Here is a 25,315-nt window from a genome sequence, read left to right as displayed (position 1 = left end):
ATCCAAGCACTGCCCAGACCAGACCTGCTTATCTTCAACAAGATAGTTGCATCATATTCCCCCCAGGCCATACCCTGGCACATTTTATATTCACCCTGAAATCAGTCACCTCCTAGTCCCAGCTCCCTTCAGTCAATGCAATATTTTATACAACTGTGCAGGACAGATCTTATTGTGACTTATGTCTGATGAAGGCCCGCATTCCTGAGCACACCTGCAGACTGAGCATATATGCATGCTTCCTGAAAAGAACACACCGCCGACTTCATTCCGCAGGAAGTGTCACAGGATAGTGGCCATCCTGTGGCATTCAAGTGGCCGCGACACATTAACGTGGCCAGGCGGCAAAGGGGGGCGGGCAGCTTTAAGAGTTGCGTGGTGCAGAAGAGGGAATCCAATACAGCTTCCCCCTTCCACGCAGCCATTAAAGGCGCAAGGGCTCTTTTTCGTCTCGCCACCCTAAGCCCGAGAAGGCTCCCTACTATCTTTAGCGAGACCCTCCCCTCTGTGGAAGAAGACGCCCTGTGGAATTCGGCGGGGCTTAGTCCCATGTGCGCGGGGCCTAACCAAAACAGGGGAGCAGCGTGAGGGCGAGAGAGCGCCAGCCTCCTTTGCGCCTTACAGCGTCGGGCTGAGAGGCGGGGAGGAGCTCGAGCCGAGGAGGCGGCGGCTGTTGCTGCTCCTCCGCCTGCGGTGCCTCCGCCCCTCCAGGGAGTTTTATAACTTGCCGGGTTTCCGCGTCCTGTGACTCCGGTCAGGTGGTTCCCTCGCTCTCCTCAGCCGCCTGCGGGAGGACGCGCCTTCCCACCAGAAAAGAAGGAGTTGAACAAAGAAAGTTTGCCGAGCGGCCGCAGCAAAGCTCTGGGAACCTTTCCCTTCTCGCCCGGCTCCCCCTGAGTGTTGCTGGCGGCTGGGGAGCTCCCGGGCGAAGGCGGGCAGGCGGGCGAGGGGCGCGAGAATGGCGGGGGGAGGCGAGAGAGGCGGCGGCGGCGGCGCTGGGCTGCCGGAGAGCCGGGAGCATCTGTTCAAGGTGCTGGTTATCGGCGAGCTGGGCGTGGGCAAGACGAGCATCATCAAGCGCTACGTGCACCAGCTCTTCTCGCAGCACTACCGGGCCACCATCGGCGTGGACTTCGCCCTGAAAGTGCTCAACTGGGATAGCAGGACCCTGGTGAGGCTGCAGCTGTGGGACATCGCAGGTGAGGAGGCGACAGGCGGGCGATGCCAGATCTCGTATGGAAAAGGCGCTCTGCATGTGCTCGGAGGCCGTCCCTCGTTATGCGGGCTGTATGCGGTCTTGAGTAGAAGCTTGCTTTTGGTTTTGCTTACTTGGATGGAAAGTCAGTGTGATGTAGTGGAGAGAGGGCCGGGCTTGTCCGGGGAAGATGCGAGTTCATAGTCCTGCTCACTGGGTGTATCTAGGTCAGCCAGTTTCTGTTTCGGCCTTAACTCGCCTTGTAGGATGGGCATGATCAATAGGGGAAGTAGAATTCATATATGCCACTCAGAGCTGCTTGGAGGGGAGGGTTATCCCAATGGGTCTGCCATTATTTACTTGTTGGGGAGGGGGAAGAGCCACTTTCTGCCTGTCAATTTTCTAAATGCATATGTTTGTGTTATGTGGAGATAGTCTGATAAAGTTTTTCATGTATGATTTTCCATGCACACAAGTTGTAGTCTTTTGTATACACCCACATGCAAGCAGAAGTACTAAGACTTAATGTGTAAAGTATGTATATGTGTAAACTTTTAAAACATGGGCATAGGTTAAAGGTCTGTATGTGTGACAGCTGTAGAGGTTGTGGGGGTTCGAAGATGTTTCTACTCTTGTGTTGCATTTTGGATTTTCCAGGAGTTATCAGTATCAGCTTAACTAAAATATTTCTAAGTGTACTTTTTACATTATTCCAGACTTCTGGTGAAGTGTGTTAAAAACTCTGGATTTTGGAAACGAGTGTTATTCTTTATGATTTATGGCAGTTGCTGTGTTGTTCAATAAAAGGTGTTACTTCTTGTTTTAGACAAACTTCTAGTAACTGTAAGTTGCAGGGAGCTTTTGATGTGGCATTTTCTTCAGTTGCTTCACTACAAGGATGTAGTCTTGAAAGAGAAGTCTTCCCAGTTTTGCAAAATTCGTTGTAATAGTCTCTTCGGTTCCTCTTTTCCTTTGCTAGCTCCCAGTTTGCTCTACCTTTTAAGACTACAAACTGATTTATATAGCAGTGGAATGCAAGAAGGATTTCTTTTTCATCTGCCAAGTTGACAACCTTCCAGCTATGGGATCAGCATTCTCTTCCTAGTACCCGCTCCCGCTCCACAACTGAGTCCAGCAACTATGTATCATAGAGTGGGTCAGTTAGGGGGAACGCTACTATAACTACTTCTTTAAATTAAGAGGGGGGGGGATTGCAATGTGATTACTGCAAACCTTTTGCTCTTCTGACCTTTTAGTTGGTTGAATTGATGTGATTGCAGAGCAGCTTCGAATTGGGGGTGATGCATAGGCCAATTTGCAATGACATATTTGGATAGGCCAGATTGCATGCAGCAGCAGCATTTGAGCTTTGCAAGTGTACTTTAACCTGGGTGGCATCAGGCAAGTTGCTCACCTTCAAATACTAGCCTGTAAAAGTGAATCATAATGACTAACTTAATAAGGTTGCTAGGACTGTAAAGCAGCCTTTATAGAAACATACTGTTAAAAACTCCATTCTGATAGTTGATTAAAAATGAAGGCTGGTCACTTCTCTTTTGAACATTTGTGTTACCAAAGCAGTCACTAATATGGGGAGTATTTATATTGGTGTGATTTTTCAAAATCCGCTGGTAGCCTAGAAATGGTCCTTGTTACATATACTTATATTTACACAACCAGTACAATTTAAGTGCTAACAAGCACCACCTGTAATTTCTCTGTTGCTGTTACTGCCTAATTTGGGGGCGGGATGGGGGAGTGGGTCTGATGATTGATCTCAGACTCATTTGTAATAGCTCAGCAAAGGTTTCTGACACCTAGTTGTTAAAGAGCAGCAGTAAAATGACTTTCGCAGCTAAATTAGGCTGTTGAATGAAACAAGCAAATCAGGAATGGATTTTTGTGTGAAAGAACTATGAACTTGATACAGTTTGGCATGGAAAAATAATTCCTGGACTCAGAATGTGCTCTGAGGGAACATGTTGATTAATTTTAACAGTATGTCCTTTGCATCTGATTCTGATGGGTAGGTCTTTGTGTTCTTCTAGTAAACAAAAAGTACATCTGACAAGCCTGCCCACCCCAGGTGTAATGGTTGAAAAAACAGAACACCAGTGTTCAGTAACATATATATGAGTCTCAACTGACAGCCAAACTGTTGCAAATGTTTGTTTCATCGAGTTCTATTGAAATTATCTTTTCAAGATGAGGTTGCAGATTGAAGTACTGATCTGCAGATATTGAGTGCTTTTGATCTAGTATTTTATTTTTATTTCTCTTAAGGCTGTTCTACAACAATAAATCTAAATACAACAGAACATGACAACCTGTTAGCAGTACTAATGAGACTGATGGTAAAGGACTAAGTTTCAGATATTCCACATCTTAACCTTTCCCAGACAGCGTCAGAGATGGGAATAGGCAAGACAGGGACAGGGATAAACGAAGTTATGCAGCATCCTATAACCGCCTTCATTCAGCACTCAGCGTAACTCATGCCAGCAGAGTCACTGGTGTAACTGAAATGCACCACATAGGAGTCAGTGGAAGGGAAGCTAGTGAAGGTTTGTGCTGGCCCCCCCACCGCAGGAAAAAACAAAACAAAAACATGGCCAGAAGCAGTTAGAATGTAGCTTATGTTGCACCAGAGATACACAGGCGTATCTTCCTGGTTAGAATTCCTTTGTGACTGTTGTATTTTCATCACATCAGGATGAGAGAATTGGCTAGTTTAAGTCTCTTGTCCAGTTAGTTCTGAAGCACAGTGTGTGAAGAACCAAATTCTGGTCTCCAAAGCTTTGTGTTACTTAATAGTCTGATCTTTCTGTGGTCTGGCACCTTTCAGTTTTCAGCTAATCAGTGCCATGAAATGTACTTGTAATTGGTTGCGCTTCATAAGTTAATGAAGTCTGTAGAGTGAAACATAACAATGCAGAGAATGCAACCTACCTGGCAAGGAGCCCGCTGAACCAGTGTGTTCCTTTTGTCAATCCCCTAGATGTTTTGAAGTGTGTCCAAAACAATTTTGCACTGCACTTTCTACAGAAGTGGTTACCCCAATAATAGAACAATATAAACATTGCAAGATACAAACACAGCGATCACGTGAAGTACTGAAACCATACGTTCTTGGAGAAACTACCAAAATGGAAAAAGCTGAAGTTTTACTAAGTTGGCTGTGTAAGTTCTGATTATTCCTTTTATGAGCAGACAAACTTTCATGCAGTGTTAGAAACTCATATATATAAGCTAGGCGCCAAATGGCTCCTCAGACCAGGGTCACAATCACCCAAATGGAATGTCTTGCTCCATTTTTGGGCCAGACGACTTGGAAGTAGTATTTTTCAACACGACTTTTTGGTTCCTGAAATTCATTCTGATTGTGTAGATAAAATATAATGGATGGAATTCTACAGGGTATGTTGCTAGTGCAAAGATCCCCAGGCATGTACCTCCAGATGGTGGAGTCATCAGGTGCCATCTGTTGCCAAGAAGTAGTCAACAGCCAGGGGAAAAGAAGTAGTCAACAGCCAGGTGGCAACCTTCAAACTCTGCTTCCATGCAAGCAAGTCTCCCTGTCTGCCCATAGAAAGGTTCAAGCCGTTCAAACAATTTGTACTTGCAAGATGCCATTCAAAATCTTGTGACATACAGCCATTACTAATGTAACTTAATTTCAAGTGGATTTATTGTTACATACTGAATTTTGTAACGTGGGTGGCGCTGTGGGTAAAACCTCAGCGCCTAGGACTTGCCGATCGCATGGTCGGCGGTTCGAATCCCCGCGGTGGGGTGCACTCCCGTCGTTCGGTCCCAGCGCCTGCCAACCTAGCAGTTCGAAAGCACCTCCAGGTGCAAGTAGATAAATAAGGACTGCTTACCAGCAGGAAGGTAAACGGTGTTCCGTGTGCTGCGCTGGCTCGCCAGATGCAGCTTGTCACGCTGGCCACGTGACCCTGAAGTGTCTGCGGACAGCGCTGGCTCCCGGCCTATAGAGTGAGATGAGCGCACAACCCTAGAGTCTGGCAAGACTGGCCCGTACGGGCAGGGGTACCTTTACCTTTACCTTTTTTACTGAATTGTAAGGCCAGGAAATATGTGTGCCCAAATTAGGTTACTGAGGCATCTGAGTTGATGATTGCAACCAGGGAAACTAAAGCCACTCTGACCCTAGAGCCGATTAACTTCTGAGAGAAACAAGTAGGATCTACAACAAAATATTGACATTGTGGAGTGCTCTACTTCTATTTTCCTGCCAATGCTTTCTTACAGGATACTCCAATCCATTATTAGCACACTAATGCAAAACTTGGAGTTGCTTAAACATACTGATGTTCCCTCTTTTCCTCCTCACTGACTGCACTTGAACTCCTGATGATGCTTCCCAGCTGAGTTTGCTATAAGAGGAAATAATGAAGGTTTGAAGTAGAGGTTCCAAGAATATTGGGGGGGGGGTGAATGTTGAGCGTCCCCTGCAATGGGGCAAGCCCTTAACTAGGCTCTAATCTTGGTACATGCTAATGTCAGTGTCTCTGTGTATGTGCATTACAAAACCTCATGCTAGCACAAGGTGCCCAGGATTTCCTAGCTTACTATTCCAGCATAATTTACGTTGCCATCCATTTAAAATTGGGAACTAAGTTTTCTATGGGCTCTTATTTCAATGTTTGTTGATTTCAACAACTTTGTTTTTGTTTTTCATGATAGTCTGCAAGACCCAACTCTTTTAAATGTTAAATCATGAGGGGTTTGGGGTGGGAAGCTGAGGAAAGCATTTAGAAGCAAGTTCCATTAAATTCAGTGTGACTTTCTGTGTAATCCTCAACATGACTACTCAAAAGCAAGCTCAGATCAACTCAGTGGGGTTTACTTCCAGCTAACAAATTATAGGATTATGGCAGTGATGGGCAAACTTGTCCCTCCAGATGTTTTGGGACTACAATTCCCATCATCCCTGACCACTGGTCCTGTTAGCTAGAGATGATGGGAGTTGCAGTCCCAAAACAACTGGAGGGCCAAGTTTGGCCATCACTGCCATAATCCCATTGCAGGGGACTCATGCTTGTAAAGGAAATTGTGTGGTGATGCATACAACCAGCAGACGGTCTGGTGCAGAGATCCCCTGCAGGGAAAGAGACTGTTCTGTGGCAAGAGAACTAATAATGTGAGCAGTAATGAAGAGCAGGCAGGCTGTGAGAAAGTTATAGTAGGGATATGAGGTTGCTGCTCAACTGTTTGCTAGGCTGAATATATGGTGCCTGAACATGGAAGTTGCTTTTCCAAAGAGAGTATCCACCATAGGCTAATGGTTAAGCAGCTAACAGGAATGTTTGAGCAACAGTGTTTTTTTAAAATAAAAAGTGCATGGCAATAGACTTCTCTGAAGTACCATTCTTGATGAAGATAAATGAGACTATTTTATTTTACAGTAGACTCAAATTAAAAATGGTCTTTTTCACTTGAAGAATTCAAAAGGAACAAAGCACCACACTGATAATCCCTTAACCATTCCCCTGACAATTTACCTAAAAGAATTGTAGGCTGCAGTCCTATGTGTGTCTATTCTGCAGTACAATAAATTGTCCTTGGTTAGCTACCAAATGAATGTTTCGCAGCAGTAAATATGTTCAATATTTGGGGTGCATGCAGATAGTAAATGGAAGGGTCACAATGTTCCTACAGATGAGTTCCAGTTGTCAGATGCATTCATAAACTAAACGTGCAAGTTCTTAGTAAAGCTTGCCCTTTAGAAAAAGGGAGTGACGGTCCAGAGTGAGCATGTGATAGTCATTCTCTTTAATTTTTCATATTGTCTGTCTTTGCAGTATTGATGTGTGGTGACAGGCAAAATAATTCTAGACTTGTTTTGTTTTTTAAAATGAAATGTGGGTATCTGAAGCAAATAGGAAAATGACTCATCTACATAAAATCAAGCTTAAAATCAATCAAAGTTGGTATTTATATCATGTATAAAAACAAATTGTATTTTCAAGTGGAAATGCGTGGCTAACTGGGGGTAGAGAATTTAATTGCAGGAATCAAGAGTCAGTTGAGACTGTTTCAATATACATATGATGGCTGCTGCTGATGTATAAGACTTGGTACATACTTCCATGCCTTTTCTTTTTAGAGCTTTGGTGGGCACAAGTGCTGCCCGCAAGTAATTTTTTGTAGCCACCCTTTGGTTGGCTGTGCGTCTGCCTCTCAATCCAAAGCCCTTTCTGAATGAGCTGACTAGGAAACCAGGGATGGTGAAGGTGAAGTGGGGAATGGAATACAAAGGCTACCTCGTCTCCGTCGATGGCTACAAGAACATGCAGCTTGCAAATACAGAAGAATATATTGATGGTGCATTATCTGGATACCTTGGTGAAGTTCTGATAAGGTGCAACAATGTCCTTTATAATAAAGGGTGTGAAAGAAGATCGAGAAATGAGAGAATAACTATTTTTGACTGTGTTAATAAATTTAGCTGCCAGGTTTTGTGTTTCGTTTTTATATGAGAGACTTGGTACATAATTGCTTTGGCCATTCTTCAGTGAGTACTGAGTGCAGCCTGTAGGATAAAACTACAGCATTAATTTAGGGCTCAACCACACTTACTTTTTGCCCTGTGTTTTCAAGGCACAAGTCTGTGTTTTAAACCTCTGTGTCCAAGCATCCAAGCAACCTTCCCTCCCACCACCTCTTTCCACAGGAAAACCTGCTTTTTAACATTGAATTGGAATTAATGGAAATTTGGGTTTTCAACGAATTGCCATTTGATCCGATTCAGCAGTGTAAAGCTGGTTTTTGTGGGGAAAGTGCTGGGAAGGAGGGAGTAGAGCTTTAAGTGTGTACCTGTGCCTAGAAACCCGGCAGAAAAGAAAGTACTGTATGGATGAGCCCTTAGACATGCATACCAGAACTATTGGGAAAGATACTTGACAGAGCATCAGGCTTGGAATTGATTATGACAGCATGTCGTCCCATCCCCCCCAATAAACCCTAAGCACAAATCTTGAAGAAAGCTTTTCCATATTTATCTTTTGCTGGTGTTTAGCACCCTTAAGGCTTAACAGGGTAGAGAGAACAAATATACGCTGAAGGTGTAAATCGTGAGCCACACTGATATGTCTGGTATTTTTGGTTCTGCCTGAAAATTTAAGCCTTCTGCAGAGTCATAATAAATTAAATCAAACTTGCAACAAGATATGTCTCTTCTGAACACTCATTAATCTTGTCATTTGGCTATGCATGATTTGGTTATGTCAACGGATATCGGATTGTTACTTCATTTATTAACAGTGGCACATATGGCAACTTGTTTTAACGGGGGGGGGGGGGGGGGCTCAAGGACTCCTTTATCAGACGAGTGGATTTTGCAGGTCTGGGAATTGGCAAATACATTCTACTGTAACGATTATATGACATTGAGGGAAGGTGGACAATCTAATGATTTGTTTATTGAAAAATAGAATTATGCTTATCCTGTGCTGGTGCAATAAAATGTGACAATTTCCATCCGCATTTAGGTACACCATAAAAATATATTGAATGGATTTACTACTGAGTATTTGGGAAGAATTTATGGATAACAGAAAGTTGTGTTTACTTATATTGTGATAATTATTCACCTGGCTACTTTGTCTTTATAATTATTTTGTTACATCATCTTTTACTATACTTTTCATTGTAATAATAATAAAAATTTAAAGTAAAGTAGTAATTGGTAAGTAAACATGCCTGTGAGCGAGTGGAGTTAGGGAATGTGCATATTCTGGATAGGATTGTATTCCCTCCAAAGATATGGGTGTGCAGTCTGAGGATACTCCTTGATCCATTTTCATCACTGGAAGCCCAAGCAACCTCTGTGTCTAACGAGTGCCTTTTGCCTTTTTCAGCCAGTGCATCAGCAATAATCATTGGCTACTAAAGCCTGGCCACAGTAGATTAGCAATCTCAAGACTAGGCTACTGCAAATGAGTTTTGTGTGGGGTCACCCTTAAGATTAGCTCAGAAGCTGCAATTGGTGCACAATGCAGTGGTTGAGTTGCTAAGTGGGCCATCCTGCTGTGCATGCGTAGGCAAACTAAGGCCCGGGGGCCGGATCCGGCCCAATTGCCTTTTAAATCCAGCCCACGGACGGTCCGGGAATCAGCGTGTTTTTACATGAGTAGAATGTGTGCTTTTCTTTAAAATGCATCTCTGGGTTATTTGTGGGGCATAGGAAATCATTCATATATTTTTTTCAAAATATAGTCCGCCCCCCCCCAAGGTCTGAGGGACAGTGGGCCGGCCCCCCGCTGAAAAAGTTTGCTGACCCCTGCAAGTATTGCACGTATATATGACTCCTGCCTTTTAAAAAAATTGCATTAGCTGCCAAGCTAGCCTGAAAAGGCTTCATATGCAGGAGCTCTTGCAGGAGAAGTCCTCGCCACGACCCAAGGCAGTGTGAAACTCGGTATATATTTACAAGGGGCTTTAGGCAGTTGTGCCTTGAACAGCAGTCCTGTATGAGAAATCACACATTTTTTTAAAAAAATGGTGGGGGAGGGGAGAGAATTGGGACTTGTACTGTGCCTGTTACCGTATTTTTCGCCCTATAAGACGCACCAGACCATAAGACGCACCTAGTTTTTGGAGGAGGAAAACAAGAAAAAAAAATATTTTGAATCCCAGAAGCCAGAACAGCAAGAGGGATCGCTGCGCAGCGAAAGCAGCAATCCCTCTTGCTGCTCTGGCTTCTGGGATAGCTGCGCAGCCTGCATTCTCTCCATAAGACACACACACACACATTTCCCCTTACTTTTTAGGAGGGAAAACGTTTGTCTTATAGAGCCAAAAAATATGGTAATTGCTGCTTGCTTGCTTGCTTGTCTCCTCACTTTTAAAGCAGAATTTTTTGTTTAAAAGTTGGAATAAGCTGCTCTTGGGTGGAGGTGGGTAAACTTGCCACTCGTTTGCATACACAACTGCTTTCCCCTATGCTTCATCCTGGAAAGAAGACTTAAACATATAAATAAATAGCCTTTGGAAGACAGGTTGGCAGGAGTAGCAGTCCAAAACAGCTAGAGGGTAACATGTTGACAAATGCCGAAATAAGGCATGTTTATTTCCCCTTTCGCAGTAGACTTCCTCCTATGTATGCACTATGAGTGTTTCAGTATGGCATAGGAATCGGCTTTTCTGGAAAGGCAGGCACCTCTTGATCCCGGTCCAGGTATGTTACTTGCTTAATACAGGTGGTGGATTGCAAGAGCACGTATTGCACGTATATTGCACAGTGTCCCAGTTCAGATACAACTGCCACAGAAGGCCTTCCAAAAATGAGTAGTGTGTGCTAATGCAAGACTTAAGCAAAAGTCCCTGAGGTCTTGTGGCTTGTGGCTTTAGTTTTGCTCTTGTGGAAAGACATGGTAAAATGTAGAAGTGACTATTCATTCTTTTTATCACATGAGCTAAGTCTTGTGAATGGAGATCCATTAGCCTGAGTTTCAAGCTTATTTTCAAGACTCCTGATTAAGCAAGATAATAAGGAAGTGCTGTTTTGTGTAAATGTGTGGTTTCAACTGGATTTTGAATTAGAAATTTGTTTCCTCTAAAGCAGAATAATACGTTCAAGCTTTTGCCAGTGTGCAGGTCTAGGGACTGGGGGTTCAAATCACAGGCTGCCAGAAGTTGATGAACATCTGAGGCTAACTAGAAAAACAGGAAAAGTTACAGAAAATAGCTGCAATGCTTGTGTCTACCCACTAACCTTTTCCCAGTTGTTTTAAAAGTTATCTTGAAGATAACTTTGTCCACTTTTCAAAACGTATAAACAACATCACCAGAGTAGGAGGTAACAAAACAAACAAACAAAACCCCCAAAGAAAATTATAAAGTTGCAGATTAAAATGGTTAAAAATGAAAAACACAGAAGCGGAATAAAATCCAGATTTAAAAGCAGCAGGATGGAATCACTTGGTATAAATTCTAGGCACTGACATGAAATCAGCTGGGTAAATAAAATAGTCTTGGCAAATAAAATAGTTGAGAGGAATGGTGTCAAGTGGGTCTCTGTATCCAATAATAATATCATGGAGGCCCAAATCTCCACTTGGTCATTAATGCTCCTGAGTGCCCTTGACAAGTCATTCATGGTAGTGGACTGGTGATAAGTGGACTGAAGATAGTGGAGCATAAAAGTCTTAATCTCAGGGTCATGGGTTTCAGCCCCATGTTGGGCAAAAAGATTCCTGCATTGCAGGAGGTTGGACTAGATGGCCCGTGGTCCCATGATGATCAACCACCCCCTGGAAGAAGCACCTGTAGCAAAGAACTCAAACATGAGGTCCCCTGCTTCTCTGCAAGGAAGCTGGGAGGCAAGCACTTGCAGTGCAAATTAAGTTACTTCCAGTGCAAAGCTTGCCAGGACAATCGTAGAAGGGCACAGTCTTGACTGTGAGCAGAAGAATCACAAACCTCCAACTGTAAATCTAAAATGAGAAGCAGAAGAGACTAGCAAAATGAGACTGGGATATGAGTTTTAAAGCTATGTCAAACGGCTCCCCAAGTCTGCTTAGATTAGGTAGCAGAAGGTGTTGAAAGGATACTGAGGCAGAAGGGATTTCCTTTCAGATATTATTGGCAACATAGTGTGCATGTCTCTGAGTTAAGTGGAGCTCTTAAGTTTAGTTTATGCAATTTCTTAGATAAGAATATCTAAAATCCAAATCATAAGACTCATGGCATTGCAGAGCAGTTAAAATGCACTAAAGTTCAAAACAGTGCAACCCCACCCCCATCCCAACACACTTAACACACCAGGAATAACATTAGTGGAGGCCAGTACAGTGGTACCTCTAGTTATGAACTTACGGTAATTCGTTCCGGAGGTCCGTTCTTAACCTGAAACTGTTCTTAACTAGAGGCGTGCTTTCGCTAATGGGGCCTCTTGCTGCCGCTGCGCCGCCAGCACACTATTTCCATTCTCATCCTGGGGCAAAGTTCTCAACTCGAGGTAACTCTTTCAGGCTAACGGAGTTTGTAACCCGAAGCATTTGTAACCTGAGGCGTTTGTAACTCGAAGTACCACTGTATGTATGAAATCAGCCCCTTGTATCACATTTTATGCAAATTCCTGACTCGCTTCAATTCAGTTCCCTGGATTCGTGTGTGTGGCTGAGAAAATGGTAGCCTGGAGAGAAGAACAAGCTGCACATGACCCTGGCCCTGAAATTTCTCTGCTAGACACAAATAAGTCAAATAACTTACAGAACATTTTAGAAGTTAGTTCGAGTCTCTTAAAAGGAACCAGGAAGAACCACGCACCAGAGGTTACAACACCTCCCTCTGTATAAATTGGGTCATTCCTCTAACTGTTTGTGTTACTTCAGAAGATGAATGGCCTTTAAAATTTCATAAGGCAGAAGAGATGATAGAAGTGTGGTATGGCAGGTCTGCCAGTTCAAGAGGTTTCAATGTGTTTAAAACCTGTGATAGTTGTTAGTTGTTGGCAGAGCAGAATAATGTGAGAGTTGCTTCAGCATGGGCTGTAAAGTGCCACACAGTATTGTGCAGGGATGTTAGACTGGCTTTGTAGCCTTGGCTGCTTTCCAGACAAACTTGTGGCAAGCAGATGGGAAAGGAAGGAATAAATGAGAGAAGAAGGTGCTGTCACACTACTTGCTATGTTGTAACTGTTTCTCATTGGGGCAGACTATCTTTCAGTTAGGGTCTGGCTCAAACAAGCAGGTAAATCATGGTGGATTATTATTATTATTTATTTATTGAATTGAATTTATATACTGCCCTATACCTGAGGGTCTCAGGACAGTTCACAGAATAAAATCAAGATATAAAACCACAAAATACGTAATAAAAATAAATAAAACAACCCAATAGCCCCCCCCCCCAAAAAAACAAAATTTAAAATGGCATAGGATGTAAATCGGATCAACCAAAGGCCTGGTTAAAAAGGAACATTTTTGCCTCACGCCTAAACGTGTATAATGAAGGCACCAGGCGAACTTCCCTGGGGAGACCATTCCACAGACGGGGAGCCACCTCAGAGAAGGCCTGTTCTCGTGTTGCCACCCTCTGGGCCTCTTGAGGAGGAGGCACATGAAAGAAGGCCTCAGAAGATGATCTCGGGGTCTGGGTAGGTTCATATGGAAAGAGGCGGTCCTTGAGGTATTTCGGTCCTTAGGCGTTTAAAACAAAAGGAAATTGTACACTTTGCTTGTAGTCAGTGGTGATCAGTTGGGGTGTCCAGTATGCAACTTGTTGCCATTTGTTTTTGCAAATATAGAAACCTCCATTCATTTCTCCACACTTGGATTCTGTACATGGAGAACCACTGAACAGGGCTGAAGTGTACACATTGCATGAAGCGTTGAAACCCCTAAGACAAGGCAAGGTGACTGTTGAAACTGGTTTTGAGCAATCATCTCTTCAGAGCTGACAAGTGCATTATGTCTTCCTTCTGTTAAAGGAAGTGAATTTTCAGTATCCAGAGCTGTTTTAATTTTAGGTCAACTTTTACCCTTAGGATGACAGGAAAAGCAATTAAAAATATATCTAAAACCAACTATAGCCTTTTAAAAAAACATACAATGGAACGTACATTTCAGGGGGCTAAAACTGGTTTGTGACTTCCTAACACACTTCTATACATATACATATAGCCCCATCAAACATTGTTTGGTAGAAGCTCAACTTTACCATGTACCTGCAGCATGGGAAATGTTGGAGAAGTGCCCAAGATGTAAGCAGGATGTGGTTCACCAGAACTTGTAAAAGAAGCATGAATGGTTTGGGGAAAGAATAGTGAAGGTTCAGAAGGCAACAGTCACAGAAGAGAAGTGAGCTGACATGCATGGAATAGGCATTCAAGACTGAAGGGGTCTGGCCTTGGATGTGGATTTGTTTTTTTACCTTTTCAGGTGCAGTAGCAGTAATTTGATTCAGCAACTAGAAATAGTGGACCAGTGGTGGGGAACATGTTGCCCTGGATGTTGTTGAACTCTGCTCCCATCAGCTCTAGCCAGCATGACAACGGTCAGGCCTGATAGGAAATAGCAATCCAGCAACAACTGGAGGGCCACAAGTCCTCCACCCCTGGAGTAGATGGGTGGTCTCATCCTACTTACAAGTCAAACCCTACTAATCCTATTGTGCACAAGCTAAAGAAACTTTGAGATCCTGACTTTTCAGTTCTGTGTTGTGCTTGGCAGAAGACCATGTTAAAGGGTTTCGGTCATGTTAAACTTCAAAACTTTTGCCCAGTTTTGAACACCTACAATCTAACAAGGAAGCTCTTGTTACTATAAGTTTTGACAGAATTTGCCTGCACCCTCACCATTACCTCATTGACTTGTATAAATATCCCTGGCTTCATCCAATTACTGGTGGAAGATGCTAGTTTTATTACCATTGTCCTAGGATTAATTCATGATAAGTAACAGCAGATATGACCATTAGATATGGTAGATGTTCTGAAGACTAATTAGGCTTGCACAATGCTGGTGCATGTGCAGAGTTCCAGTTAAAGTAAGCTTCTCAGTAACAGTACAGTGGTACCTCGGGTTACATACGCTTCAGGTTACAGACTCCGCTAACCCAGAAATAGTACCTTGGGTTAAGAACTTTACTTTAGGATGAGAACAGAAATCATGCGGCAGCAGAAGGCCCCATTAGCTAAAGTGGTGCTTCAGGTTAAGAACAGTTTCAGTTTAAGAACGGACCTCTGGAACAAATTAAGTACTTAACCCAAGGTACCACTGTACTTGCTGCTGGAGTTGATGCCCACATGAGTAGTGTTTTAACAGGCACTGTGTGCAATAACTAACTTTGTGAATTGAGAATTCCACTTTTCTCAAACGTGATGTTGCAGAGAATACCAAAGGATTCATGGGGCAAGGTGTTTTGTGTGTTTGCCCTTGACTTGATCTAGGGATGGATTAAGGTATATTCTAGAACTGGTGTCAGCTTCACTTTAGCTGATGGACCTAGTTTCAGCAGACTACAGAATGCTGCGTTGTAGCCAGATATGTGTGACTTCATGGGAAGCTGAAAATTGCACTGATTTTCTGGTGCCGGATCCGTCATCTTCAAATGTTTTATCCTAGCACCTGAAGTATAGTTTTATAATGAGTTTAGTGAGAGGCTTTTATGTCATTAACTTGGCTGGTTAATATTACAACAGTGCCTACATGAACAAATTACAAGATAAAATGTGGAATAATGATCCAATTTTTCATTACTGTGCTGACCCCAGTACCATAGAAACAGCCTCCCCGTGCCCTGTTTAATTCTATTGCAATTTTTAAGATCAGCATGCATAATCCTCTTTTTGACTGTGTGATTTGTCTCTACAAAAGATAAAAGCCTTCCATGCAAGATATCCAAGATAACTTGGATAGTTTATAATTACACAGGTTTTTACAAACTTGGCATATGTGGTCAGAAAGGGCGAAAGGGAGGACTGGTTGATATAGCGTCTTGCATTGTTGCAAAAATCAGTTGATGTGGGGAGGAGGGGAAGAAAAGCCTTGCATAATAGGAAGTCTTGTGGAGCCCATAACCCAAAATTGCTGCGGCTACTGCCTACCTAAATCGACTCAGTCAAAGCAATTCTCTGACAGTGGAAGAAAGGTGTGTTCTAAGTCCTAGCCCAATGGCTTCATTAAGCAGCCTGCTCTCAACAGGCCAAAAGCCAATTAAATACCCACACACACCTTAAGTGGTACTGTAAAAATTCTAAACATAGTAGCCATGTTAGCAGAATTGTACTGTAAAACACACATGCAGTAGTTGTTCACAGTACTACCCATGAAAAGTTGGTTCATGTTGAGCTGGCCAACCTATCATGTGACAATGTTGGCCCGAAAACAAGAAGCAGAACTAGATGAACCATTGCCCTGATCCAGCAGGCTCTTCTTATGTTCTTAAATGATAGAATTTCATATTGTGGCATAATCAGGAGTCTGAGCTGTTCATGGTATGTCAGCTAATTCAGATGCCAACTCTGTCTACCAACAACTTGCCCAACCTTTCTGTCAACATCTTCTGGCCTAACTGTGAGCTATTAATGTTTTAACTGAAGTCCCTGGCACAAATTTGATAATTTTGTGGCAAAGTGGTTAAACTATGGAAGGGAATCCTTGAGCATGGAGATGGATGGACTTTTTTCTGTTGCTAGGTGGGTGGGTGTTGCAGTGGGTGAAGCCAGCAGCATGTGGTTTTGATTGATCGATCCAGAATTTGCTTCAGTTTGCAACATGGCCACCTCTCATTACAATTCCCAGTACCATACAGATCTCATTGGAAGTAAGCCCTATTGATTTTAATGGGATCCCCTCAAAAAGTCTACAGGGGGTTTTGTACAACATTCCAATACCGCTACTGTTCTGGAGGTTAAGTTAAAGTCATTCCTTTCTGACTTTAGTGTGCTATATACAAATACACACACCGACATATATAATCATAGTAAGCAGTTAAGTGGCAGAAGACTAACAATTGTTCCCAGACAGCCAGGGGCAGAGGAACGTGGCATTTCCCTAACCAATACACCCAGGACTAAAAAAACCCCCCAAAAAACCTGTTAATTTTTATTCTCTTCCTTTCTATGTGAAATGAGGGGGGATGCAGTTAGGAAGTCAGGAAAAACTTAAGAAGAAACAGGAAGGGAGGACCTCTGGCATGGAAGGACAGGGTAGATTCAGAAGGGTGCAGAGGACACACAAAACGATGTCAGGGACTTCAGGTTGGCCACCTTGGCATGTGCTCTGGTGGGATCTTTAAAAACTTGCTCCTCCTTTCTACCTTGTACACAGGGTCATTAGGCAGATGACCTCCAGCACTTGACAAGGGATCTCAATCTCCTGTTCATCGAAAGACGTCCTAGCATTCTTAGTACTTACTCAATGCTTGACCGTTAAGCAACTAGAATTCTTTTATTATCAATGTGTAAATGTTAGTTTAATCCCTTGGAAATAGGGTACATGAATTTTGCAATAAAACGTGCACACCTTCAGCCATGAATGATGGCTTTTGCTTGACCGACTAATCCACTGTTAAGCTGAGTAAAGCTATTGCTTTGGGGATTAGCTTGAAGGTAGATGTGGCCAGGGTGTGTCTGTGTCTCAAGCCTACTTTGCAACAACAAGGGGTTGGGCCAAAGGTTATCTGAAACAAGAATGGGTCCCCCAACATCTCAGGACATGCACACACCCCTGTGCAGACATCCTAGGCTCTAGGAACATAGGAAATGTCTTGCATACAAGCAGAAGAGCTTGATGCATCAGGCCAATGGCCCATCTAGTCCAGCATCCTGTTCTCACAGTGGCCAACTGCATTTATATTAAAAGCCTGAAAATAGAACCTGAGTGTAACAGCACTCCCCACTTGCAATTCGCAGAGTCAAACCACTGGTCTATCTAGTTCAGTATTGCCTACACTGATGGGCAGCCACTCTCCAGGGTTTCAGACAGTGGAAATAACTAGATCTATATGGAGATGCTGATGACTTTCTGCATGCAAAGCACCAACTTATGGCACTTCCTCCAGGCTCTAGTGCATGTCTGTGATGTCCTCTACATATCCCAGACTTCTGCAGGACTCTGTTCACCATAGATGGACAATGTGTTCAGGACCTTGTACAAATCGTATTCTTCACTCTTCCAGTTGACCCTTTCAGAGTGCCTGATCTGTGCTGTGCAGGCCAATGGTGTTTGGCCAGATCAATTGTTTACTGTTGGATTCCCTAAATTCTGTAGGGGGCGGGGATCCTCAAAGTCTTGTGCAGGCAGACTTCATTATTTCACTCATCTCAAATGTATATGGACATACATTTTGCCATATTCACATGATCGGCTGCCAGCTGCCACATAACCTGATTATCAGTATTGAACAACCCCTTTTTGCTTTGGCTACTTTAAGAAAACAGTGCCTAGTGCTGCCCTTCATAACATTTGCCCTCTTGTCTTTCAGGTCAAGAACGTTTTGGCAACATGACCAGAGTGTACTATAAAGAAGCTGTCGGTGCTTTTGTAGTATTTGATGTCACAAGAGGCTCAACATTTGAGGCAGTTTCCAAGTGGAAACATGACTTGGACAGCAAAGTGCTTCTCCCAAACGGCAGCCCAATCCCTGCAGTTCTAATTGCCAACAAATGTGACCAAAAGAAAGACAGTGGCCAAAATCCTTCTCAGATGGACCAGTTCTGCAAAGAAGGAGGTTTTGCTGGGTGGTTTGAAACCTCTGCAAAGGTAAGAATATTCTTAAACCAGGGTAAGCTTTAAAGTTTATGTGTACATATGTGAAAAACAAAAGCTGTGCAAAGGCACACTTACAAATTGAATTACAAAAGTTTCTGGCCTAAATAAATGTTTGTTATCTGATTTCTTTCATATATCTGTCTGATTTTGTCTCAGATACAGTTTTGGGGAACAGCTATTATTATTATTATTATTATTATTTATTTCAATTACTATTAGTATGATTACTTTCTTGTGACAAATTCTGTTACAAAAGAGAAAATTTGAATACAGCTCTAAAATATGGCATAATAAATTGGGGGGAAATGTCGCACAGTGTGTATTCACTATCGCCCTTACCACGGAAGTCAATCTGTGTTTGATCATGTAAGAAGCCAAATGTCCCAGAGTTTATTGCCTATCCTTTCTTAATTTCGATGTGGTTCTTAATTTAGTGTAAATAAATCTTCTTGCCATGTAATTATGTGGTATATGATACTTATTTGTTTTAGTCATATGAACGGTGAAGCATTCAAATCCAGGAAATGAAACTTTAGACCAAACTTTATAGTTAATGGCTGTGCTTTTGATCTAAAGAGCACATCGCCTGAAACAGTAACGGCTTCTAGGAAGCTCAGACACATGTGACTCTTAAAAGAAATGGCAACCCCACTGTTTCTTGCTTTGAGCAAACATTTGAATAACTAGAATCACAACCTATTTCTCATGATAAATGTGTAAGGAAGCATAGCTATAAGTTCCAATTCAGTTCTGGGTGTTCACTCAATAGTGGTTCTTGAAAGGAAGACATGTAGCTCAGTAACTACTGTAAGTACCAGTATATCGTTGATGTTTTAAGGGGGCCCAAGTTCTAAGTTTCATGTATCTCTGCTGCCACACATAGCTGACTAATTGGGGCAAAATTGCAGATGGGAGCTAGTATAATTTCATCCTTCTTAAAATCACGCATTCAGGTGCAGATGTTGTCCATCAGTAGCATATTACTTTTGACAAGGAATGGACATTCAGATCTAAATAGGCACCCACATTCTGCCCCAACTACTTAATTGAACCACACATATGTAGATGCGGAGAAATCTTGCCCCATAGCAATGGTGGGCAATGGAACTGCTTGTACAGCAAGATAGAGAGATGTGAATAAGGCACTAGGAAGTAATCTTGATTAATGTCAAATCTCAACATGTTCACTGTCTGATCCCTGCTTAGCTAGGCTCATGCGGGGGAGAAGCAAGCTCTGGAAATGGTAGTGATGCTGCTACAGGAGTGTATCTGTGCTGCCAAAACAGCCCCCCCCCCCAAAAAAAAACAGGAAACTAAATTAAAAGCTTTTTAATGCACCACCTGAAGATCATTTTTCTGTGTAGAAAATGAAATTCAACAGGGCACTGGTTTTGCACTGGCCTTAGAAAGGTAAAGTTGCAGACTTTAACCTTAAACCAATTGCATGGAAGCTGAAATAACAGTCATGAAGTGCTTTGCTTGTAAACTTTAGTTCTGAACAGTTTTCCTAAATGGTTTGAATCATTGTATCAAAACACCTTTTACACATATACAGCAAGTCTTCAACTTACGCAGGGGTTACGTTCAGGGATCGTACCTAAAGCCAAAATAGTGTATTGTCAAAACCCATTGAGTGCATTGGTGGATGGGATTGCTGAAGTCTTTTTTTCCTGGAAGTCAAAATAGTGTAGTGTCAAAACCCACTGAGTGCATTGGTGGATGGGATTGCTGAAGCCTTTTTTTACTGGATGCCCCCCCTTTTTGCCCCCTTTTATTTTTTTTTAGAAAAGATTTGCCGAGCATGTAAAGCTGAATGTGCATTAAGTTGTGGGCTTGTTGTACAAGGCTTGCATGCTGAAGAGGTGGCGCTCTTAGATTCTTCTACACACGAAAGCATTAACTTATCTCCTATGGTTTCCTCCACAGGATAATATCAACATAGATGAAGCTGCTCGGTTCTTGGTAGAAAACATCCTTGCAAATCTCAAAACCTTTCCTAGTGAAGAGAATGATGTCGGGAGACTAAAACTGGAACCAGGTCCTCTGACAGCAGAAAGCAAACCTCAGTGCTGTTAGTAACATCCAATCTTGCAGTGACACACTATGTCAGAGCAGCGAGATTCCTGCTCCTCATGTTGGACTGCTGCTATGGTGCTTCATCACGACAATCCTAATGAGGAATTGTGTTTTGTAGAGTTGATCACACTCCAGGCGTTTACACACTTTTCCCCCTTGTTGGGTAGGACTTCAAATTGCCTTCTACACTATATCATTGTCTGGTTGTGAACCATTTAGCACAGTTGAAAGCTGCCTCCAATACGAAAAGGCAGTATTTATCCTACAAGTCAAGGGTCAGTATGAGTGACTCAATTCCAATATTTATCTTTCACAGTGCAATTTCAGAACTAGAATAGGAACATCTGTCTATGAGTGAAATTGTTCATTTTGATAAGTGCTATTATCGTTTGCTTATATCCCCTTTAATGCATACAAAATCCTGTAGCTGCCTCCTTTTGCTTTTCCCATAATGTCTCCTCCATTCGTCTTGAGCACCAGGGCCACCAAGCCTTTAGGGACACTTGGCACCCAAGAACACTTCATTTCTGAATAGCACAAGACAGATATTAAGCAATGGTAATCTTAAACTCTATTGCTTGGAAAGTCGGGATAGGAAGATTATGCTGTTTGAAAGGGAGTGATAAGGATAAGTCAGTGCTGTCCCATCTGACCAATGAGTAACAGTCCATTTCTGACTCAGATAATGGAAACAAACATTCCAGTACACTTGCATACATTGCATCTGTGCACAATTAAACTTTTAAGGAAAATCTCCCTTCTTGCACAAGCACAATTTCTGTATGTTCTTATGGTATCTGATGGGTTAAAAATGAATAATGTGCCTGATTAAACTGTCTCAATCATTTTTTAAAAATGAAATCAGATTGCAACACAGAACTGTCAACTTCGATCTTTTAACTGATAGGTGTACGCGTAGAGACCTCTTCTTAATCATGCTATATTTATAGTACCTGTATTTTTCCACTTTTACTGTTCTACACAAGGAGTCACACTTGATTCAAGTCTTGCACAAGAACAATTTGCAAATGTGGAATATATTATTGGTTTTATTACTATTGCTATCTGCTAATGCTGTGTGTGCAAAAATAAGAAGTCTGAAGTATCTGTGCAAAAACTGCCTTTTTCTTATGGTGTGTGTGAAATGGGGTGACTTCTGTAAAATATTTAACGCATTGCATATTACAATCTTAAAACCTGTTAATCCTGTTTTCTGCACCTTACAGCTATATAACATAGCATGCCAGCCACTAGACATCTTGAAGTACTTTTGACCTAATATTTCTGAAGGCTTAAACTGGGTCACAAATCTATTTATGTGACCAAAGATGTTTTGATATGATTTAAATACCAGGCAAATATTTTTATGATGTAAATGCACAAGCCTAGAGTTTTTAGAAGGTATGTTCAGGCACTTTGTCAAGAATCCAAAGAGAGCATCTCATGTTCCTAGACTTCTGTTCTAGGCTTGCACTAATTTTGTTTAATTCCACAAAAGTCAAAGCCCCTTTTAATCCCGAATCCCCTAACCGTTGTGGTTTTCATTTAGTTTTCTAAAATAAATAAAAACATTTGGAATAGATTTTAATACACATCAAGTGCAATCTCTAAATGTGAGCTTGAGTAACTCATTCTGTTTTTAAAAAATCAAAATACGCTTCCTAATGGTAAATGTAATGGTAAAGCATCCTATAGTCACCTTCTGCACCCCAAACTTGCTGCATTGGATGTGGAGGGTGTGGGTAACTGTGTTTACATTAACAGATGTGTGCAAATGAACATGTTTATAAAACCTCATTGGAGATGCGGTCTGCTAGCCTCCAGCACTTCTGAGTAGGGCAATAGACAAGAGACATTCTTTGGGGGCTCGTTTTTGCCAGGCTTTCAGTGTTCTGCTTAACATGGCAGTCCTTTGAGCAGAAGTAATCTCTGCTTGTAAGGAAACAATCTTATGCACAGGTCAGCAAGACGGATAACATCACACTGCTTGTTGATACTTGTCCAATGCGATATCAATTTACAAGAAGAAGAAGAAAAGGTTTTGTATACTTACCGTGAGCTCATACTGTCCTTGAGAAAGCATTGCACCACTTTTTCTTAAGAAGGAACTCTCACTTCTGCAGCTTTTTAATTAAACAGTTTAGTTAAATCTTACACGTTTTTGAATATTTCTTCCCAAAATCTAAGTGAGAAGTTTACATTTTATTTTGACAGTGGGTGTTTAGAGCTCTGATATCAGCAAGCTGCTCTGATCACTTACAGAATTCTTAGAACATTCAAAAGTGAAACTTCATTGCAGCATATAAAATAGGCTGAATACATATCACATGATTTATCCTATGTAATGGTAAAGCATCCTGTAGCCACTAGAAATGTACCAAAGGTGGGGAAAGAGACATCTGCTAGCTTGGTGATAGTAGCAAGGCTTACCAAATATTTATTGGTGTGCCTATTTAACTATTCAAAGCACATTACTGTTGATAGGGGGGTCTTCCATGGATATTGTATCTTTCTAAATGGGAGCAAAGCACTTGCATAAAGGGGTATGGTGGTGCATTTTGGCATAGGGGCCATAGAGCAGTGTTTCCCAACCTTGGGCCTCCAGCTGTTTTTGGACTACAACTCCCATCATCCCTAGCTAGCAAGACCAGTGGTCAGGGATGATGGGAATTGTAGTTCAAAAACAGCTGGAGGCCCAAGGTTAGGAAACACTGCCATAGAGTACTCAGTGTTGCACCTCAGTCTATCTGTATAGTACAGAATGTGGTATTAGCTGTAGAACTTAGCTTAATTTAAAAAAAACACAAAAACTTTTGTGCCTCTTAAACTAGCTTAAAGCATGTAGGCAATGCTTGGTGGAGCTCAAAAGCCAGAGGCAGTATTATATGTAATCTCTAGTTTGGGGGGGAAGGGAAGCATTAGTGCCTTCTATTCTCTGTGAGTAGCAGAAAGAATGTTGTAAAGTAAGTTGTTGATAGCTCCACCTCCTTTCTATATCTTTTAACCTTAGCAGCATAATTGTATAACTTGACTTCCATGCATGGCTCTTGATAAGTCACTATTGTCCAGAGAAGACAAGTCCAACAGCAGTGACCCCCTTTCTCCCCTTTCTTGAAGTTCATTCAACTCCTGTCTTATAATTGTCACTCTTAAATTTGAAGGGTAAATGAAATGTGGTTTATTCCCTGGCTTAGTTTCGTGTTTTTCTCAAACTGCACAGTGACCTTACTGCTCCCTGATGAGCGACTGAAGGGCTAATGACTTCCACTGTAGAATATTTAGTTAAAATCCCTACACTATAAGGGCTGGGAAAGATCTCTGCTATGTGCTTGGACAGCTGCTGCCAGTCAGAGTAAACAGTACTAGGCAAAATGGAATGATGGTCCTGGTGTGTGAAGCCTTTATATTTGTATTTCTAAGCTAATATTCTCCCTTAACAGCCTTGTTGTGAGGTTAATTTTGACATGATTGCCAGGGCTAATGATAGTTACAGTCCCATGACACCAGAAGGGCCAGGATGGAGTAGGCTGGCCTAATTCGAGGGTTTCCTGAATGATGGACAAGAACCATGTTCTGGCTCCCCCCCCCCTTCATTTTGCGGTGGTGTGTCCTCTAGTTGAGATGAAGGATTCTGTAACACTATACATACATGTGTGTACATGTGCAATCACTGTTGTTTTTCATACGTCTGTGTTGTCCACTAGCTCTCCAGGATTAAGAACAATTTCTTCTCTTGGAATAATTTTCCAAGAGAGAACTAGTTGTCTCAACTTGCTTCTGTGTCCTTTTCTTTGTTCCTAATTTACTTGCTCCCACATAAACAACCCGCCTTAAGTTTTTAACCATACTTGGGGGTGGTCAAAAGTTAGTTATGAAACTTTGGCCTTCCCCAATCTTGAGTCTCCAAATATTGTTGGACTACAGCTGCCATCATCATTCCTGACCATTGGCCTGCTGGCTAAGGATGATTGGAAATTGTAGTCCAAAAATATCTGGTAACCCAAAATTGGGGAAGGTTCACCTAAAGGATCCTTGCCACAATAAAGCTTGAGACGTATTGTATATATGAGATGAATAAACTGAGCCAGCAGGTGTAAAATGAATGCTTAGGCTATATATCCAAACCGCTTGCTCACAGTATATAACCCATGACATACTGGCAACAGTTGGTGTCCTTGCATCATCCTAGTTGTTAACCCTGTTTGGAACTCTTGACTGCTTCTGTATTTTTGGCTCCTGGTTGGAAGTGGCTCTTTAAAACCATACAAGTTCTAAAATATTTCCCACATTAAGGGCATAATCTGCTGCCTAAGAGTTATACAGTGCACTCCAATTCTCATTGTTCAGTTTAGCTGTTTTCCTGCTTAGCATAAGTGCATAGGTGCATGAGCAGGTAATGAGACAAGGCAGTTTGGGGAATGTGTAGCCTGCATATTCCTTCCACATCCAGCATGTGCCACCCTCTGCATCAACACTAACTAGGAAGATGGGTCTCCACTGAACCCTTTTGGAATCCAACATGTGTTGCCTGTGTCTATTTAGGCACTAGAATATGTATTTCTAAATATTTTTGGAAGAAAATATATGTTGATAGTTTTTCTACTTTGTACACCAAGTTTTTAATACGAAATCCAATTGTTTGTGTGTGTAAAAGCAAAAGCAATTGTCTACTTTGATTTGCTCCAATACAGTGCTCAGGATCTGTTCTCTGTTCTCACCCTTGCTTTTTTGACACTATTTTTGTTTTCTAAAACTTTAAAGTGCTCTTTATATTTTGTATAAATAAAATTTGTAGTCAATA

The 25,315-nt window shown here is 42.0% G+C and overlaps 1 protein-coding gene and 1 pseudogene across 1 annotated transcript; both read left to right on the top strand.

The window, feature by feature from the left end:
* The first annotated feature begins 711 nt into the window (after positions 1 to 711).
* On the top strand, positions 712 to 25,315 carry RAB32 (RAB32, member RAS oncogene family). Its single transcript, XM_028723612.2, has 3 exons — positions 712 to 1,199; positions 18,152 to 18,429; positions 20,365 to 25,315. The coding sequence occupies exons 1-3, from the start codon at positions 959 to 961 to the stop codon at positions 20,512 to 20,514; spliced, it is 669 nt and encodes a 222-aa protein (XP_028579445.1). The 5' UTR covers positions 712 to 958; the 3' UTR covers positions 20,515 to 25,315.
* Positions 7,363 to 9,320, top strand: LOC144327121 (small nuclear ribonucleoprotein F pseudogene; annotated as a pseudogene).

Source organism: Podarcis muralis, chromosome 3, assembly GCF_964188315.1.
Source record: "Podarcis muralis chromosome 3, rPodMur119.hap1.1, whole genome shotgun sequence".
Taxonomy (NCBI): domain Eukaryota; kingdom Metazoa; phylum Chordata; class Lepidosauria; order Squamata; family Lacertidae; genus Podarcis; species Podarcis muralis.
The sequence above is the reverse complement of the archived record's forward strand: the minus strand, read 5'-3'. Positions and strand labels throughout refer to the sequence as shown.

Excerpts from the sequence above, each read along its gene's own strand:
- RAB32 (XM_028723612.2), top strand. The coding sequence starts at position 959 with ATGGCGGGGGGAGGCGAGAGAGGCGGCGGCGGCGGCGCTGGGCTGCCG. Across the intron at positions 1,200-18,151 it reads GCAGCTGTGGGACATCGCAG|GTCAAGAACGTTTTGGCAAC; the intron begins GTGAGGAGGCGA and ends CTTGTCTTTCAG. Across the intron at positions 18,430-20,364 it reads GGTTTGAAACCTCTGCAAAG|GATAATATCAACATAGATGA; the intron begins GTAAGAATATTC and ends TTTCCTCCACAG.